Source organism: Miscanthus floridulus, chromosome 7 (genome assembly GCF_019320115.1).
Source record: "Miscanthus floridulus cultivar M001 chromosome 7, ASM1932011v1, whole genome shotgun sequence".
NCBI lineage: Eukaryota > Viridiplantae > Streptophyta > Magnoliopsida > Poales > Poaceae > Miscanthus > Miscanthus floridulus.
In genome coordinates, this window is record NC_089586.1 from 30,201,460 (window position 1) to 30,221,318 (window position 19,859).

Here is a 19,859-nt window from a genome sequence, read left to right on the forward strand (position 1 = left end):
CTCTGGGGCTGAGGATCCTTCACGCATGGTCCCTGCCCTTGAGTTGACCGATGAGGAGGTAAGTCGTTTTCTCTTCGTGCGGGTACTTTCTGTATTTCTTTTGCTTTATCTATTTTTGCTTAATTTTCCTTATCATGTTGTTTTATTCTTTTTGTAGGAATTGGGGCGCAACTTTGTTGACCCCATCCCCCTTGATGTCCTCCCTACCATGGTGAATACTAGGGAGAACCTTGCTGGGGCTTCTGTAACCAGTAAGTTCCCAATCACCACCATGTTTCCTGGAGTTTCTTCCAGAGTTGTTGATGTATATGAAGAATATGTTCCTCGTCCAGTCCCTCGAGGTCCTCATAGTGTCTCGAAGAGGGGGCAAGCGGATGGTTCTTCATCTGGTTTACCTGCTTCCAAGAAGTCTCGCTAACCAAGTACTCATCTAGGTACTCCAGTTGTAGCTAGCATGCTCTTAGGTGAGCATATTAATACACTATGTCCCTTTGTCTTCTTGTTTTTGTCTTGAACCAAGTACTTTTGTTCTTTTTTCAGCTAGTACTATGGTGGCCTTGGTCGAGACTGAGAAAGAAGAGGGCGATGATGCACCCCTTATCACACGGTGGTGAGTTATTTTCTTGTTTTGCTGCTACAGAATCCCTCCTCTTTGTTTTGACTTTGGTCTTGATCTTTTTGTAGTAAGCGGTCATCGGGTACTAGTTCTTCTGAGGCTCCTGCACCGGGTTTTTCTATGGCTCCGGTACTAAGTTCTTCCATAGCTCTGGTACTGAGTTCTTTCGGGGCTCTGGTACCGGCTATACCGCTCCTGCCGCCTAGTGGCGGGGACATTTTTGCCGCCGTGGTTCCTCCTGCGAGGTCTTTTTTTTTGTTTTACGAAGAAGAAGATAGCTGGGTGAGTGAATTCTGGTTTCATCTCTTTGCTTCTATTCTCCTTTTCTCTTGTTCTTATTGGCGAGTTCTTTTATCAACTTTTAGGCCTTCGTCTTCTCTCGTCCCTCTGTCGACTTCTTGCCAGCCCTCTATTGTGCAACCGAGTACTGAGCCTCAGGACTCGCAGTGCACTGTTAGTGAAGTGGTTGTGGGGGCAACAAGGCCTTCTGGTGACGATGCTGCTGCTGTCTTGGTTGCCTCGGAGGTGACCATGGCCATTGCGGTGGATTCATCTAGGGAAGTAGCTGGGACTTCTCATGATGTGTCCTTGATCTTGCCTTCTCCGCATCGGCCGTCTTCTCCCTCCGCTCCTCTTTCTACTGAAGATGTGGTTCATCAATTTGATGCCACTCATCGGTTGTCAGAGTTGACCGCTTCTTGGGGAGACTTCGTGACCTTTGCGACTTCTTTTGGAGAAAAACTCCAAGTAAGTTTTCTGAAGTTCTTTCTTTGGATGTCCGTCTTTCTCCTATTCTTATGCCTTCTTTCTCTCTTTCTTTTTTGTTCAGTCCTTCTCTCGGGACCATACCATCTTCTTCTTCTCGTCGGAAACCGAGAAGAAGTTGTCTTCTGAGTTGAGCGCCCTGAAGGCAGAGCTGGATCTCTGTCAGGCCGAGATGGAGGCTGAGCATAAAATGCATTAGAAGGAGGAACACGGTCTTTGTACCCGGGTTGTTGAGGCCGAGAAGCAGAGGGATGCTGCTATCCAGGAGGCTTTAAAGAATTCGGAGGCCATGAAGAACTTGGAGGCCATGAAGGAGTGCAACGGTACTGTGGGTTCTTTTTGTTTTCTTCTGCATTCAAACTCTCCTTTCTGCTGACTTGTTGTTTGTTGCCTTGTCTAGCTCTCTGAGTTGAAAAGCAGAAGCTCTCGGAGGGCGTTGATGAAATGAAGACTCTTGTTCGTTCTAGTCACAACAAGGCTGAGGAGATAATTACTCATGCTGAGAAAGAACTTGTGCTTGCTAAGTTGATTAGGCATGGAGCTGATAGAGATCTTGTGCAGGCCCAAAAAACTATTGAAGACTTGTCTGGCAAGTTGGCGATGGCTACTGAAAACTAGAAAGCTTTGTGGAAATCCTTTCGTTCAGTAGCCGACGTTCTCCGAACTCCAGCGGATGATGGGCAATCTTGGGCTCAGTTAATTCCTCGAATTCCGACTTGTTTCCAAGAGTTCATGAAGAGGTGCGCCCAACTGTGTACCAAGAATGTCCTGGCCCAGGTCCGGGTCCTTGCTCTAGTGGCTCCTTTGTCCAAGATAGCAGAGGAAGCCGATAGTCAAGAATACATTGATGCCATTGAGAGGATGGAGCCTGAGGTTGAAGACTTAGCTAGTAGAATTATAGATAATCTTAATATTGTTATCTCTTCTCCTGATGATGACGCTTGATGTATTTGACCTTTATGCCCGTGCCTTGTAATATGACATTATACTTCTTTTTGAATGAAGATTTTTTGTTGATGTCTTCTTTGCCTGGATGCCTTGTTTATTCCTTGGATGATTTATCCAATTGGTCAGAGTTACTTGACTTACCGAGTACTTTGTCTTGCTTTCGTCTTTGCCTTGTAAACAACTCTACGCGCTATCTTGACAAACTTTCTTAATTTGTCGAGTACTTTTCTGTCTCATGTAAACAACTCATTATATATAGATCTTTGTGTTGACAACCTTTCTTGATCTGTCGAGTGCTTGTCTGGCCTTCTTTTGTGCCATGTAAACAACTTGTTATATGTAGATCTTTGTGTTGACAACTTTTCTTGATCTGTCGAGTGCTTGTTTGGCCTTCTTTTTGTGCCATGTAAACAACTCGTTATATGTAGATCTTTGTGTTCTTAGGTATCTCTAGTATAGCCCCTGAGCCTCTTGCTATTTAGAACAAGTAGCTGGAGGGTCTTGTCTTGAAATTGCTATGGTCTATGCTCAGGCTTAGTTTCAGTCGTTTTGCTTTTTGTTTCGGGTGTTAGCTTGTTAGCTACCCTCATCGGCGGGCTCAAGCATCTTTTCAGCTATTTTGCTTCGGCCAGGATGCTCAGGCGTATTTTCAGCCATTTTGCTTTTTATTTTGGGTGTTAGCTTGTTAGCTACCCTCATCGGTGGGCTCAAGCGTCTTTTCAGCTATTTTGCTCTAGGCCGGGATGCTTAGGCGTATTTTCAGCCATTTTGCTTTTTATTTCGGGTGTTAGCTTGTTAGTTACCCTCATCGGCGGGCTTAAGCGTCTTTTTAGCTATTTTGCTCTCGACCGGGATGCTCAGGCATATTTTCAGCCATTTTGCTTTTTATTTCGGGTGTTAGCTTGTTAGCTACCCTCATCGGCGGGCTCAAGCGTCTTTTTAGCTATTTTGCTCTCGGTCAGGATGCTCAGGCATATTTTCGCCAGCTGTCGATGTTTGACCACCGATAACCTGCCACGGGGGTCCCCGGGGCAGTATGTTCGGACTTCAGCGTATGCGGAACTTGACGGTTAACGCAAAAGACAATCGATTTATCCTGGTTTGGGCCCTCGATCTTTGATCGAGTAATAGCCCTACGTCCAATCGATGTTAGCCTTTGCGTTGGATTGATTGTAAAGTGTTGTGTTGTATAATTGTTGTATGAACTCCCGATCCAAGTAGCCCTGCCCTCCTTTATATAGTCAGGAGGCCAGAGTCCTAGTCGATTTACAATAAGAGTTCTTAGTAAGATTACAGAATAATACTACTACTAAGATTACAGAGGAAGAATCCTAGTTAGGCTAGTTCTTCTCCCTTCCTTGCGGGGTATCCCGTGGGTCCCGCACCGACACTGCCGTAGCCGTCTGTTGCAGCTGCTGGGGCGCCGTCGAGCTGGCGCAGACATCTGGGCAGGGGAAGCGGAGGGGCGCGAGAGTCCCCACGTGGGGTTGGGCGGCATGGGCGACATCGGGCGGCGTGAGCCCCGTGTGGGCGCACATAACGGAGTGCAGGCGTGGGCGTCCAGATATACATGTCCGTCCGGACGTCCGGGCGCGAGCGCTGTCGTTTGTGATAAATCTAATAATGCTTAGTTGATATTATAGGCATCAATAGCTTTTTTTATTTAAATTTAATCAATCTTGAAATGGTTTGACTTGGAACAAACGTAAAACATACTCTATAAGTTATTATAATTTAGTTAAAGTTGAAATAGTTTGATTTAGAATAAATCTAAAACAATAGGTATTAAAAATGAGCAAGTAACTTATATGAATACAAATATGGAATGTTGTAAAAAACAGTACGAATGTTTTTTTCACAAAATCCACAGCTAGAAACCAGAGAGGGTATGCTTGCAGAGTCGTACCAGACGACCAGAGAGGGTACGCTGCACCTGGCCTACACGTGCAAGGCTGACCATCAATGACTAAGACCCGAATTAAACACGACAAAAAGAATTCAAAATTAAAATTCCCCACGATTACCTCCGCTTCATTAACGTTCTAATCATCACTCGTTCGCTCGTCCACGGCCATCGCCCCCCTCTCCCTCCATCCCTCATCCCTCTCGCTCCTTTTCCCCCGCCTCCCCAACCACCGCCTCCTCCTCCCGGATCCCCTCGGCTCGGGCAGCCGGATCCGGCGAGGCAGAGGGCGCGGCTCCCGCAATCCGAGGCGGCTCCGCCGGGGATTCGTCCGGTTTCGATGGGCTCCACCTGACAGGCGGCGGGGGTCGTAATTCTGAGAGGACGATGGAGCCGGGTGGTGCATGAGCGCTGGACCACGGCGCAGGCGCGCAGCGTAGGAGCACCGCGCGCCGCCGGGAGGCACCATGATCGAGCAGTTCGTTAATTTCGTCATCCGGCCGCCCCGGTACGCGCTGTCCCGCCAGATCTCCTGAGCATAGTTGCATTTGCTGCTTGTGTCCTATTAGGCATCAATTACGATGCTGCATTGGATGTGACCAACCGTATTGTTTTGAATTGGAGAAGAGGAGCGGGATCAATGCTACCGTTAGTTCTCTGGTAACTGCATGTCCGGAAGCGTTGTTGAAATGCTGGCGTATTAGCTGTTTATGTACCGCTGTCAAGAGGCATTTAGGACGAAGGATACCTGGAAATGCACAATTTGAAATTTCCAATGGAGGGTGAGATCATGATGATATTGGGTTACTGGTTTCAGCTAGTCTGTATGATGGTACATAAACTCTTGGTTATATTATTGCAAATCTGTACCGTGTGCCATTAAAGCTAGGGTTAGGTAAAATTGCAATATTCATTGAAGTTGTCAATTCGTCATGTTATGTGTACCTGAACTTTCCTAAGCATGTGGTAGGCGCTCATAGCTGTCAAGGGCGACTTTTGTGTTAATGTATGCATATGACATTATTAAAAAAAACGATTCAAGGGTAAATTTTAACTGTCTTGTTAGTGTCACCTTCTGCTTCAATTACCAATTTGAGATCCTCACTCGGAGGAGGGATCATGTGAGATTTGCTGCCTGCTACCACTTGATGTTGTACCTTTTTGTTCTGGTTGCAATGTTCATGCTTTATGTGCCTTTTTGGAACACTGCTGTAAAGTGTTGCTTTGTTGAGGATGGACGAGTATGCTTTGTTCTGGAGCATTAATTGGAACATGGAATGCTTCTTTGTTCCCCACACCTGGTTGCAAAGATGATTTAATGTAATGATAAAATTAACTAATCAATGGCTTTGCACCTTTCACATACCCATTGGTATCTTTTGTACCTTCTATATAATCCTGTTTCTCAACGATGGTAGCTGTCAGCCTGTGTGCTGTGATCTTGGCCATGGGCCATGTATAAAGTTGATAAATTTCTGCTGCTTGTACCTGTTGGGGAGGCAGTTAACTCCATTTTTTGGGGATTTGAGGTGGTTCCATACGTTCTGGTCCCTCTGCAGTGAGAAGTATGGATGCTAGTTGGGTGGGCTCTGTGACATTGATACTTTGAACTCGCTGTGGTTGTAATTTTGAACTCGCTGAATGAGTGTTAATTCGCAGGTCAGAATATAATCCAGATCAGTATCTATGGGAGAAAGAGTTTATCCTCGCAGGATGTAAATACAAACGGCTAGACTTGGAGGCAAGTACGGAGACCATTTATAGAGGTTTCTTCTGTCTTTTATTTGCTGATGGCAAGTTTGATGGCAATTATGAGCATCTTTGTTGATAACCTTATTGTAACTTGCTCCTGGCAGCTTACAAATGCAAGAGGCTATATCTTAAAATGCAGCCACTATGTTCCTGCTTTTATCCCAGAGAACACTGCCCTCCCATGTGTGGTCTATTGCCACGGAAATAGGTACTTAACTTTTATGCTCCATGTTTGCATATGTTTGACGATTCATAGGGTGCTTCCTTCTTTTAACATTTTTAAGACTTAGTTACAATTTTTTTCACTTCTTTATTTATATGATTTAGAAGCTCAAACAATCACTGGTATCTTTTGGAATATTAAACAGGATTTTGCTTTGACTCAATGCAGCGGATGCCGAGCAGACGCAAATGAAGCCGCTGTAATACTTCTTCCTTCAAATATCACTGTTTTCACACTTGACTTTTCTGGGTCAGGTCTATCCAGTGGGGATTACGTCAGCTTGGGTTGGCATGAGGTATATAATCAGCGTTGTTCTTCGCTTATTCTACATTCATATTTTGGGCGATCACACCTTTCTGAAATTCCCAATAATTTACTTCTAGAAAGAGGACCTCAAATGTGTAGTGTCATGTCTTCGGGACAATAAACAAGTTTCCACTATAGGCCTTTGGGGGCGATCAATGGGTGCTGTTACATGGTAATTGGTAGTTTTGGATAAAGTTTGTGCTCTTTTTACTTGGTGCAAGATCTCTCTGTTTCATTTCATGCAATTCATTATCTTGAGGAGCAGTTTGCAAGTTCTTCCATAGCACTTTTCAGTTGATATGCTTAAGATTGTTTTCAATCTTTTAAGTTTATGTCAAGGCTCAAATATTTCATCACCATTTGATGGTTGTCCCCTGTAATTCATTACAATATTTTGTATACAAATGTACAGCCTACTCTATGGAGCAGAGGACCCCTCTATTGCTGGCATGGTATTGGATAGTGCTTTCACTAACCTGTATGACTTGATGATGGAACTTGTTGATGTTTACAAAATTCGAGTTCCTAAATTCACGGTATGACCAGCACATCTGCTGCATGCATTACTTTTGTGTTGAAATGTACATTATGGGAATGGTGATGGGAGCTTATGTCTTAATATGATTTACAATTGCTAACTTTGAAGCACAAACCAATAGGACTTGCTTTGTTTTCCTTTGTATTGAGCTTTACCTTAGGTTATTAAGTTCATAGATGAATCCACATGCTCGTTATTGCAATGAATTTGTGGAATGTGTAAAAGGATAATGTAGTTGTTAGATGATAGGGCTAGGATCCCTACCGGAGCCGCTACGCAGGTTGTACGGATGCGAGACGGCTGGACGTGGGCGAGGACGGCGCGAGGGCGCCGTGGCTGCAACTGCTGCTGCGAGAGAGAGGAGGCGGCTAGGGTTTCACCCGGCTAGGGTTTCTCCCGGCTCCCTGAGGAAGCCGGAAACAATAATATGTTTCTGCTTAATTTCCCAAATAGAGTCTTACAAATATTTATATGTCTCTCTAATAGCGATAATTATAAAATAACCCTCTAGAAATACTATAATTGCGACAATTATATGGGCCATAGCCCTTTGATGGCCGGCTCCCCTCCTATCCCTTAGCTGGGCTGCGACGGCTGTAGGGGATGCCGGTCATAACATCTCTCCCCGCCTGCAAAAACAATTCGTCCTCGAGCTGGAAATCGGGGTGCTCGGCGCGGAACTCCTCGAGTGACTCCCACGTTGCATCATCTGCTGGCAGACCGCGCCACTTGATCAAAATCTTCCAAACACCCCGGCGCTGCTGAGCGCGCAGGGCGCGTTCCGGGCCGGCAGGACCCGGCCATCCAAAGCCGGTGGCAGGACGCCGGCGGCAGTGGGGGGATCGCCGCGGTGCTGCTTCAGGAGACCCACATGGAAAACATCGTGGATGCGGGCGTCATCGGGCAGCTGGAGGCGGTAGGCGACGCGACCGATGCGCTCAAGCACGCGAAACGGTCCCGCCCAGCACGGCCCCAACTTGCGCTTGGAGCGAGGGTCGAGGGACTGCTGCGTGGTGCGGTGAAGGAGACGCAGCCAGATCCACGACCCCACCTCGAACTCCACAGCCCTGTGGTTGGCGTCGTAGTAGCGTTTGGAGAGCTACTGGGCTTGAAGGAGCCACTGACGGACCTCAGCGAGCATCTCGTCGTGGCTGCGGAGTAGGGCGTCGGCGGCCTCGGTACGCGCCGTCCCCGGCTTGTACAGCAGGATGGGCGGCGGGGGTCGGCCGTAGACGACCTCGAAAGGCGTGGCGTGGAGGACGGTAGACAAACGCTGATCAAGCAAAAATTTGAGACTGTAATGGTCAGTGCGAACCAGGAAGGGGCGCCCCCACAAATACGGGCGCCAGTGGCGCACAGCTTGCACCAAGCCGATGAGCTCGCGTTCGTAGGCGGCGAGCTTGAGGTGGCGAGCTGCAAATGACCTGCTGAAGTAGGCGAGGGGTCCCGCGCCCTGGTGGAGGACGGCGCCGAACCCCGCGCCCGATGCATCGCAGTCGACCACGAAAGTCGCGTCGAAATCCGGCATCTGAAGCACGGGCCCCGTCGTCAAGGCGCGCTTGAGCGCCTCGAAAGCCGTCGTCGCGTCGTCGTCCCACACGAACGCGTCTCGCCGCAAGAGACGCGTGAGCGGGGCCGCGATGATGCCGAAGTCGCGGATGAACTTCCTGTAGTATCCCGCCAAGCCCAAGAAGCCGCGAAGGCCCCGGGCCGAGCGAGGTAGAGGCCACGCCGCCACCGCGGCGACCTTGTCGGCATCCATGGCGACACCGCCCTCGGCGATGACATGGCCAAGATAGGTCACAGATGGCGCCCCAAACGAGCACTTGGAGTGCTTCAAGTGGAGATGGTGCGCCCGCAGGGCGCTGAGGACGATGTTGATGTGCTGCAGATGCTCGGCCCACGACGAGCTGTAGATGAGGATATCATCGAAGAAGACGAGCACAAACCTCCGGAGGTAGTCACGAAGCACATCGTTCATCAGGGCCTGGAAGGTGGCCGGGGCATTAGAAAGCCCGAAAGGCATCACCAGAAACTCGAAGTGGCCGTGGTGAGAGCGGAACGCCGTCTTGGCGATGTCGTTGGGGTGCATCCGCACCTGATGATACCCAGAGCGTAGGTCCAGCTTTGTGAAAAAGCGAGCTCCATGGAGCTCATCGACCACCGGAATCGGAAACTTGTCCTTGGACGTCTTGGCGTTGAGGGCGCGATAGTCAATGCAGAAGCACCACGACTGGTCCGCCTTGCGCACCAGCAAGACGGGCGCCGAGAAAGGCGAAGTGGTCGGCCTGATGATCCCTTGGGTGAGCATGGCCGCGCACTGCCGCTCCAGCTCGTCCTTCTGTAGCTGGGGGTAGCGGTAAGGGCGCACCGCCACCGGCGCGGTGCCCGGTAGCAAGTGGATGCGGTGGTCGTACGCTCGCGCCGGCGGAAGGCCCGTGGGTTCGGTGAAGACGACGGCGTGCTGCTGGAGTAGGACGTCCAGCAGCGGCTGCCGTGGGTCGGAGGCAGCCGCGGCCAGCAGCTGTGCCGAGGGGGCTAGAGAGGGTGCAGCCGCCCCGGCCACCCCCTGCCAGGTGACGCGGCGGCCCATAGTATGGGGCCCAAGGTGCGGATGAAGTCGAAGCCGATGATGAAGTCAAATCCGCCCAAGTTGAGGGCCGACACACGTGATGGCGAAGTCCTCGTCGTAGATGCGAATGGGCACGTTGCGCGCGATGCCCTCACAAGGCATGCGGTCGCCATTGGCCACCGTGATCCGCAGGCGCTCCCCACCCGCAGGAACGAGCCCCAGGCGGCGCATGGTCTCCCCCGACACGAAGTTATGGGTGGAGCCCGTGTCGAGGAGGGCCAGGAAGCGTTCGCCCTTGATGACGACGGGCAGCAGCATGGAGTTGGCGGCCCGAATACCTGCAACAGCCTGGAGGGAGACCACAAGGGCGTTAGCGGCAGCCATCTCCGGGCCGGCCAACTCGCTGGAAGGGGTGTCCTCGGTCGCCTCCACGGGAGCCTCCACGATGTAGTCGTCGGCCTCCAGGTAGAAGAGGCGCTTGCACACGTGCCCGCGCACGTAAGGCTCGTCACAGTTGAAGCACAGCCCCTGGCGACGGCGCTCCTGCTGTTCGGCCGGAGAGAGCCGACGAAAAGTGGGCGCCGCCGGGGTCGGTGTAGGAGCGGCGGCCGCAGGTGTAGGACCCGCACTCGGCGTCCGCTGCTGCGGAGTCCAGGTCGACCGCAGGGGCGGCCGGGCGCCGCGAGGCTGCGGTGCAGGTGGAGATACGCATTCCTCGAACGCCCGTGCCAAGTACATGGCGGACTGGAGGTCGGGCGGTGCGCGGAGCTGAACCTGCTTGCGGAGCTGGTCCGGCAGCACGCCCACGTACAACTCCGCCTTTTGGCGAGCGGAGAGGTTGCGGGCATGGCACAGGATGGCATTGTAGCGCTCCGAGTAATCCTGCACGGAAGAACCAAAAGGAAGGTGGGCAAGCTCCGCCAACCGTGTGCCCAGAACAGGAGGCCCGAAGCGGAGCGAGCATAACTCGCGGAAGCGCTCCCAAGGGAGCATGCCCTTGTCCTGCTCTAGGGCGTAGTACCATGTCTGGGCAGCACCCCGAAGGTGGTAGGACGCGAGCCATGTGCGCGCGGATGCTAGCGTCTGTTGGCCGCGGAAGAACTGCTCGCACTAGTTCAACCAATTCAGAGGGTCTGCCGAGCCGTTGTACGTAGGAAACTCCAATTTGTAGAATTTGGGCCCCGCCTGGGCGCCCGCGAGGCCAGCACCAAGGCCCGGGTCAAGGCCCCCCTGCTGCTGGCCGCCCGAGGAAGAGGGCGCCCCGAAGAACAGCGAGCCGTCCACCCCCCCCGAAGAGAGTACCGCCGGCGGAAGGCAGGGTGGAAACCGCTGTCGCCGCGACCGTCGTGGAGGGTGATGGGGTTGTCGACGTGGCCATCGAGTAGAGCGGAGGCGACGCCGGTATGGGCGGCTGCAACCAGTCAGGCAGCGGTGACGGCGAGGCCGGCCATTGCAACAGATGGAGCGGAACTCCGGCCCCCATCGACGACATGCCGTAGGGGTAGGATGTCGGTGGCGCAGTCGGGATCGGTGCCGTGGGCACCGGCGGCGGAGGCAGTGGTGGTGCGGGAAACGGCGGCGGCGGAGGCGGTGGCGCAGATCAACCTTGGCCCCCAGCGATTCCAACGTCAGGGGCTGGGCAGAGGCGGCGGACGCCTCCGACAACTCCGACGACGCAGCGGGCAGCGACGAAGTGGTCACCGGGATGGAGGAACTCAGAGGAGCAGTCGTCATCGAACCAGGCAATGCTGATACCAGGTTGATAGGGCTAGGATCCCTACCGGAGCCGCTACGCAGGTTGTACGGATGCGAGACGGCTGGACGTGGGCGAGGACGGCGCGAGGGCGCCGTGGCTACAACTGCTGCGAGAGAGAGAGAAGAGGCGGCTAGGGTTTCACCCGGCTCCCTGAGGAAGCCGGAAACAATAATATGTTTCTGCTTAATTTCCCAAATAGAGTCTTACAAATATTTATATGTCTCTCTAATAGCGATAATTATAAAATAACCCTCTAGAAATACTATAATTGCGACAATTATATGGGCCATAGCCCTTTGATGGCCGGCTCCCCTCCTAGCCCTTAGCTGGGCTGCGACGGCTGTAGGGGATGCCGGTCATAACATTAGATCTAGTGAAAGTTCCATACTATCTTACATCCTTGCTAGCACAAGAGTCTATATAATCCTAGGGGTCATTGCTATAATTGTAAAGTTTTACTGGGTTGTTCTGAAATCTGCCCTTTCAGGTTAAGATGGCTGTACAGTACATGCGGCGAATCATTCAGAAAAGAGCTAAGTTCGACATAATGGATCTTAATGTTTTAAAGGTATACTTCCTAAAACATTATCTTTCCATAACATAATTTGACACCTTGAAGCCTTAATGTTGGAATATAAGTGAATTGCCCACCTCTCCTCATTAGCTTAAGCTTTTGGGTTGAACTGGTCGGTGCATGCAACTTAATATGGTATCAGAGCCAAAGGTCTCGAGTTCGAATCTTGGTTAGCGCAATTAAATGAAATAATTGTTGCTCGCTCCTATTCCACGTCTGAGGCCTAAGGGAGCCTCCACGTGAGGGGAGTGTTGGAATATAAGTGAATTGCTCACCTCTCCCCATCAGCTTAAGCTTTTGGGTTGAACTGGTCGGTGCATGCAACTTAATACTTAATACAAAACAAAGAAGAATTCAACTCACGATGGTTGCAAAACTGCCTTTTGGCTTGTACAAGTCATGTTTATATTTTGCATTGCATTATCCATGTCATGCTGATGTAAAATTGAATATAATAGACCTGATAAATGATAAAAATAAGCTATTTGTTTAATTGCTTTTAATATGGTAGTGTCATAATAATTTCCTTCCGTAGATCCTTTATGCAGTTAGAACCACTTCTTCAGATTGGCATTTTCCATGTAGGATGTTTTATAATTATAGAATTTCCAGCAAAATTCTGGAAAACCTCGTTTCTTTCTTTGTCTGTATTTGGCATGTATTTATTGAGAATTTTCTTAAATAGGTCTGAGCAATTTTAGTGTTGAGGTTTTGCATTATGTGTTCCTTTTCTTTTAACCCAAAGACTGCTTAGTTTGAGAGTTTCTACTTTCTAGGTTGCCAATAGTGACCAACTGACCATCTGGTTATTGCCAGGATTGACAATTTTACACTTCTCTGGTCCTTTACTAGTCTGAGTCATTTATTGTTGAGATCTCTGTATGTTGTAATTCCTGCACAATTCCTGTAACTTTGAAAGAACCTGCTTATACTTCACGTCAATCTAACTTCAGTGTTCTCTTGTTCATAACCAGTTGGCTCCCAAGATGTTTATCCCTGCATTATTTGGACATGGTTTTTATGATATGTTTATTCAGCCTCACCATTGTGATCGTATTCACCAGGCATATGGGGTAAATGTTTACTTAGCTTCCTTCATAAAAGTTAACTGGCATATGGATGGCAGATCATATTTATAACAAATAACATGGAGATTGGTAGTCGACAATTCCTGCTGCAGATCATGCTAGGCATTCTGTTAACCATTGCCTCATTACATGTTTGTGTGCAGGGGGATAAAAATATAATTAAATTTGAGGGTGATCATAATTCCCCAAGACCTCAATCATATTATGATTCAGTTTCTATATTCTTCTATAAAACTTTGCGTCCTCCTATGCTGCCTGCAGCACGATCAAAGCTTCATATGGGAGCATTTAAAGTTGGTAACATAACCAATGAGGTAAATTAACGGAATGCCCATTGCAAAACTCCATTTGAACCTGAAAAGTATCTTATATGGTTTGGCTTCTAAGGAACCACCTTTGCCCGCCCCCCGCCGCCCCCCCCCCCCCCCCCCCCCCCCCCCCCCCCCCCCCCCCCCCCCCCCCCCAATTCTTGCAGAATTTCTTCTTTGAAATCATCAACGGACTACGGTCAGCAAACACTGCAGCCTGCAGTTCATCAACAGATGCACCTAACATCCCACATGGTTTGGTCTCAGCTCCCTGAGCTACTTCCTTGTAAATGGTAATATTGTAACAACTGGTTTTATACTGATTATTTTACCTTATTTTGTTTCAGATAGCACATCTGTAGTTGAATTGTTGTCTAGCATGAATCAACTGTCCATTAAGAATGAGAATGACTTGGTAAGTTTCTTGATATTTTGTCTGTGTCTGATGTGAAGGCCTTTTTCCTTGCTCGTTTTCTTATCTGTATTCCATTAGCTGCAGGACTTTCTTTTAGATGAAAACCGCAGCCTGTCAGAGATTGATGGGGATAGTGTTGGATCACATTTGCAGGTAAAGTTCACTGTATAACTTCAAGTAAGCTCACACGCAATTTGGACCCTGTATATTTTTTAGTCAAGTTGAGCAATTTTATCCATGCAATGCATTTTCTTGATTCCACTGGATTGTCCATTGTGTTAAATTGTTTATTGTAATAGGTGTGATACAGAGATGTCCGATCAGTGAGGGTCCTAAGGAACACATTATAAGTGTTGAGAACTGAGGCTCATATACTTCTTGCCTGCAAATTGTCTGATCAGAAGCCTTCCTTTCTTATAGGATAAAACAAGTAGGCGCAATGAGGAGTCATGTTCATTCACAAGCTCTAACAGAGAAAGTTGGGGCAGATGTTCATCTTTAGGAGCAGCCAGTGATGAATCATTCTCAGGCCATAATAATGATAAGCAGGTGGTACATTGCTTTAATTGCTTGACAATTTAGTTATCCAGTGGCTGATGTATCTTATCAAAGCTATTGTTTTTACTAGTTGGCTTCTTTCTTACTTATGGCATCTACCACTTTGATATGATCAATGAAAAAAGATTATCTGATCTGGTTATTGGTCTGTGCATCATAGAATTTGACAGTCAAGGCTTTGGCTACGCCTCTAAGACAAAACCAGAGACAAAGCCAGAGGAAACCGATCGAGAAAGCTAAGCAGAAGAAGGTTCAAGCACTGTGGAAGAAGATTAAGCGTGAGAAGGTGGAGATGGGGGATAGCCTGTCTTCGCGTTTGAAGATGTGCCTGGGGCAATCTCCGCGGTACAAGAGGAATAGATCGTCTGGAGGGATTACAACTTCATAACCCTGACAAGTCTACTTGAACCACTGTTTGTCCACCGCAGATTCTCCCTTATTCTGACCTACTGTTGTCATTACCATGCTGTAACCTATATAACCCTAGGTGAATATATGTTACACGACCGCAATGTAGCATGCCAGGATGCTCGAAAGCTGAGAAAGCACGCCCTTGTATCATCTCTTGTAATTGCTTGAAACAAGTGTAAGTGCCATCTCTGGCTCGCTGTTCATGTAATTTATTTCCCCCACTTGCATCCTGTAGTTTGCAGTGCTGCAATGCAACATCGCCTTGGTGGTGAAATGGAAATGGGGTTTGGTGTTTTCATCTTCAACCGCCATTGTTCGTAATTATTTGGACGTCCTGTTATTCCGTGCTGTCTAGAGGATTTGTTGGACACGATTACACCAACTGCGTGACAGCCTACTTGAAGCATGAAGCAAGCAACGACCACCACACAGGTGCCCATCAAATCCAGATTGCTCTGATCAAACTTTTGTGATAGACTACAATTTTTTGATTGATAGATCACACTGCTCCACTGCAATTTTGTGATCGATTGCATTGTTTATCTGCGCTGCTATTGACTTTTCTGGATATCACGCCGTCGTCAGAGCTCACGATTGATCCAGATAAGAGAAGGTGATGCGTGTACGAAGTTTTTCCACCAACGAGCGAATGGTAGACGGAAGAGAAATCTTATACCATACCTTAAGACACCAACAGATAACATCGTCTGGAGCCATGAAGAAAAGAAGACATTCTGCATCAGTTCTATGCTGAACTGCTGGGCACCAAGGTGGAATGCACGCAAGTTCTAGACTGGAACCGCCTACAGCTTAGTACAATTGAGGATGATGCTATGGACAGACCTTTCTCGCAGGAAGAAATAGAATACACTCTCAAGATGCTACCTGCAGAGAAGGCACCGGGGCCAGATGGATTCACAGGATCCTTCTATAAGCGATGCTGGCAGACTATCAAAGGGGATATTATGGAGGCAATGAACTGCTTCTACCACCTCCAAGCTGGACCCTTGGAGCATTTGAATGGTGCCAACATAGTACTGATCCCAAAACTTGAAGTTTCAGAATACGCAAAGGATTTCAGACCAGTGGGCTTAGTCCACTCTTTCGCTGGGCGATTTGCAAAAATGGGACTCGAAACATCGGTCGTTTGCAATTTTTTCTCTTTCGCCAAGCTGATAGCAAAGACGCTAGCCATCAGACTGTCAAGGAACATGAATCATCTCATCTCATCATCGCAAAGTGCCTTCATCAAAGGCCGTTGTATACAGGATAATTTCATGTATGTTAGAAGCTTGTCCCGGGCATATCACCGTACAAAAACGCCTGCTCTACTTTTCAAGCTGGACATATCAAAGGCTTTTGACACGGTCTCTTGGGAATATATATTAGAAATGATGGAACACCGTGGTTTCAGTGCAAGATGGAGAGATTGGATCACTCTATTGCTGCGCACCTCACACTCGACTGTGCTGCTAAATGGGACAGCAGTTGAGCGAATCCAACACGCCAGAGGTCTGAGACAAGGAGACCCACTATCCCCTTACCTGTTCATACTTGCCATCGACGCGCTACAGAAGGTGCTGGAGCTCGCAACACAGGAAGGAATCATTTCCCCCCTAAGAGGAAGATTTGCAAAGATCCGGCTGTCGCTATATGCGGATGACGCTGTGATTTTCCTAAACCCAGACCAACAGGAGGTGTCATCTCTTCTCAATATTCTGACACAATTTGGAGCGGCAACGGGACTCAGGCTAAACCGGACAAAGTGCTCGGTGGCTCCCATCCGATGTAGCGGTATCAATTTGGATCACATACTACAGCCTTTTGCTGGTCGACGGGTCAGTTTTCCAATCACATATCTGGGTCTGCCCCTAACTCTAGGCCGACTGATAGTGGTGCACCTACAAGGAATAGTGGACAAGGCGAGAAACCGACTGGCTGGCTGGCTGGCAGGGCCGTCTGCTAAACCCAGCAGGAAGAAGGGAACTGGTGCGATCAGTCCTAAGTGCTATCCCAACATATTTACTGACGTCGATCCAAGCACCAAAACAGCTATTAGAAGACTTGGACAAGGTACGGAGGCGCTTCCTTTGGGCAGGGGACGCCGAGATCACAGGGGGAAAGTGCAAAGTGGGCTGGACTCTAGTAACCAGGACGGTGCAATTCGGAGTCCTCGGCATTCTGGATCTGGAGAGGTTTAGCAGAGCTCTACGACTGCGGTGGCTAACGTGGAGCAACGCGCAGAGACCATGGGTAGGGATGAAGCTTCCGGTTGACAATACGGACATTGCCCTTTTCAATGCAGCCACAAGAGTGACAATCCATGATGGTAGGAAAGCCTCTTTCTGGTTCTCTAGTTGGATTGATGGACGGTCACCAGCATCCCTCTTTCCGTTACTATGCCGTCATAGCAGACGTAAGAACAGGACGGTGCGAGAAGCAGTGCTTAATGGCAAATGGATTAGCGACATTGCACATAACCTGAATGCAGGGATCTTGAATGAATTCTTCGAATTATGGCAACTTATCAATTCGCTACACCTAGATCTCACAAACGAGCAAGAGGACCATATCATCTGGATTTTGGAAAGTTCCGGGGAATATTCCGCAAGCTCCGCATATGCAATCCAGTTCAGTGGTCAAATCATCTCCAACTTCCCAAAGCTCATCTGGAAGGCTTGGGCCACACCACGCTGCAAATTCTTCTTGTGGCTGCTACTGCAGGACCGAGTATGGACAGCAGCCAGGCTGCAGCTCAAGGGATGGAAGAATAACTACTTCTGTGCGCTATGTGAAAGGAACCTGGAGACTGCCATTCACCTCTTCATAGAATGTCCTTATTCGAGGAAAGTATGGTGTCTGGTTGCATTGTGGAGCAACTGCGCAAACCTGCAACCTTCTGGCTGGACCGAGGAGAATGATATGGAGGATTGGTTCATGGCGATGACGGCCGAGGGTACAAAGGCGGCGCACTCAATTGCCATCCTTACTCTATGGCATATATGGAAGGAGAGAAACGCCAGAGTTTTCAATGGTGCTAGGTGCGCAGAACAGGCTGTGTTCACAAAGATTAAAGACGAGTGCTCTGATTGGATTTCAGCAGGGGGAGGGGTACTTAGTTACATAAGGATTGCTCCAATTTCTATGAGTAATTAGCATAGTCGAACCCGGGTACCTCATACGGCGGTCTGCTGTGTGAGGTAATATTGCAACTCTTTATTAATACAACACCGGGTAACCGGATCTTTCAAAAAAAAAAAAAAAACTTTTCTGGATACGAGTTCTATATATGTGTCTTGTTTAAACGTTTGTTGTTTAGGCATGAATTCGATCTCTGTTTCCATGATTCCTCTAAACAGGAGTGGTGAAACGCTAATCTACTGCAGTGCACCGAGGTGAAGCACGGCCCACGAATTCTCTGTCTCAGCGCACTGTGCTGGGTACATCGTTACATCTGCGCATCGGTGCATCACTATGCCTTTGGCCGTCACCTGCAAAGTACGTCGGTCATCTGTCAATATTACTGCTACTCTGATGTTGCATCCAGTAAACTTCATCTATAGTACTACTGTTGTTCTGAATTTCTGATGTTTGATTCAATCAATCATTTTCAGTTAACCTGATATCAATTGATTGCTTGCAGTGTAGTAAGTGATTTGTTGTTTCTTTGGAGGAACCACCCTGAGTAGCAGTAATTGCTGTGTCAAACACATGGTTGATGCTAACAGAGTGGAGGGTATAAGAAAATTACATTAGGCTGATAGAGGATCCTGATTAAACACCACGGTAAACAAAAAAATAAAGGGACATACCTAGTGCCGGAGGCTCCCACATGAGTGGGCTCTGGGTAAGGGATAAACCGAAGCCTTTCCCCCATAAAATCTGCGGAGAGGCTGCTTTGAACTCATGACCTGGTGACTCAGTGAGACAGCTCTCACCACTACACCAGGCCTGCCCTTCACGGTAAACAAAAAACACATTAGAGTTTATAATTAAGAATCTCAGTCAAAGCTAAAAAAACTTGAGACATTGCCTATATTTTGTTAACAAATGAGGCACTGACAGATTTACAATATGCAGTGTTTTATGATGATCGTATTTGCTAAATTAATGGCTTGTTGCTCCTGTACTTTCATCACAAAAAATGTATGGAGTATAGTCAATAACATTGACAACTTTGCTGGCATGAATTGGTTCAAATTCTCTTGTACTTTCATCACCAAAAATGTATGGAGTATAGTCAATAACATTGACAACTTAGCTGGCATGAATTGGTGCAAATTCCTTGTCTACCAACTATGACATTCTGCAAACAAGTGGAAGGAACCAGGTTGCAGCAAAAAGACGCGTATGGTTGCCCTGCTTTGCTTCTGGTGAGCATATTGTGTAGTAACTATGTATTTTCTGTGCATCCACAGCTTGGTTCGATGATGCTTTGTGCAGCTGTTGAACTTCTCGTGAACTTCTCGAGGATGTTTTGAAGGACCAACAGATATCAAATATTGTAGTTCTAACTCTTTCGGTGTGTCCTGTGAAATTATAAATGTCTTTCAAATTAGATCAGTGTTAATATATCTAACTCGATGTATCATTGTTTTTTAGTGAATCTTAAACATACCACATCTATGTTTTGTTACTAATGCATATATTATCTTTTGAATATTTGATTTGTACTACTAAAGGTCATTGTAGCGTTAGTACGGGCAATATACTAGTGAATGAAGTAACCCAACCGTTCTTGCATCGGTGAAAGTTCCAGGAGGTGAAACCACAACTTTCTGATCAGGTAGTTTATTGGTTGTTCGGCTTGAGAAATTATGAACACATTTTAGCTAACTCATTACTTACAAGCACGTGATTATCTTAATAATAAGAAATGGTTTTATCCCACCATCGGCAGCTCATTCCTTACAAGCGCATGGTTAGCTTAATACTACGAAATGACTTTATTTCACTAAAATTCACATGGCGAACACTGATTTTCCGATTGACCATTTCACTCGGTGATTTTTCAAACTAAACATCCCTTTACGGTTGCATGCAAAGATAGACATACAAGTACACAACCAAGCAATACTATACAGCTACAAACATGTTGATTTGAACTTACCAATTACAGAAGGCCC

General features: G+C 47.9%; 1 protein-coding gene across 2 annotated transcripts; it reads left to right on the forward strand.

Moving 5' to 3' along the window:
• The first annotated feature begins 4,390 nt into the window (after nt 1-4,390).
• On the forward strand, nt 4,391-15,038 carry LOC136466795 (uncharacterized). 2 transcript variants are annotated; one of them, XM_066465307.1, is made up of 14 exons: nt 4,391-4,740; nt 5,892-5,973; nt 6,089-6,192; nt 6,376-6,502; nt 6,591-6,685; nt 6,926-7,049; nt 11,867-11,947; nt 12,928-13,026; nt 13,185-13,355; nt 13,517-13,604; nt 13,697-13,764; nt 13,843-13,917; nt 14,185-14,313; nt 14,483-15,038. In XM_066465307.1, the coding sequence occupies exons 1-14, from the start codon at nt 4,700-4,702 to the stop codon at nt 14,708-14,710; spliced, it is 1,512 nt and encodes a 503-aa protein (XP_066321404.1). In that variant the 5' UTR covers nt 4,391-4,699; the 3' UTR covers nt 14,711-15,038. The 2 variants fall into 2 exon arrangements, with proteins under 2 accessions (XP_066321404.1, XP_066321405.1); XM_066465308.1 differs by having other exon boundaries at nt 13,849-13,917.
• Nucleotides 15,039-19,859: the final 4,821 nt, after the last annotated feature.

Excerpts from the sequence above, each read along its gene's own strand:
- LOC136466795 (XM_066465307.1), top strand. The coding sequence starts at position 4,700 with ATGATCGAGCAGTTCGTTAATTTCGTCATCCGGCCGCCCCG. Across the intron at positions 6,686-6,925 it reads TCAATGGGTGCTGTTACATG|CCTACTCTATGGAGCAGAGG; the intron begins GTAATTGGTAGT and ends ACAAATGTACAG. Across the intron at positions 13,356-13,516 it reads TTGGTAACATAACCAATGAG|AATTTCTTCTTTGAAATCAT; the intron begins GTAAATTAACGG and ends CAATTCTTGCAG.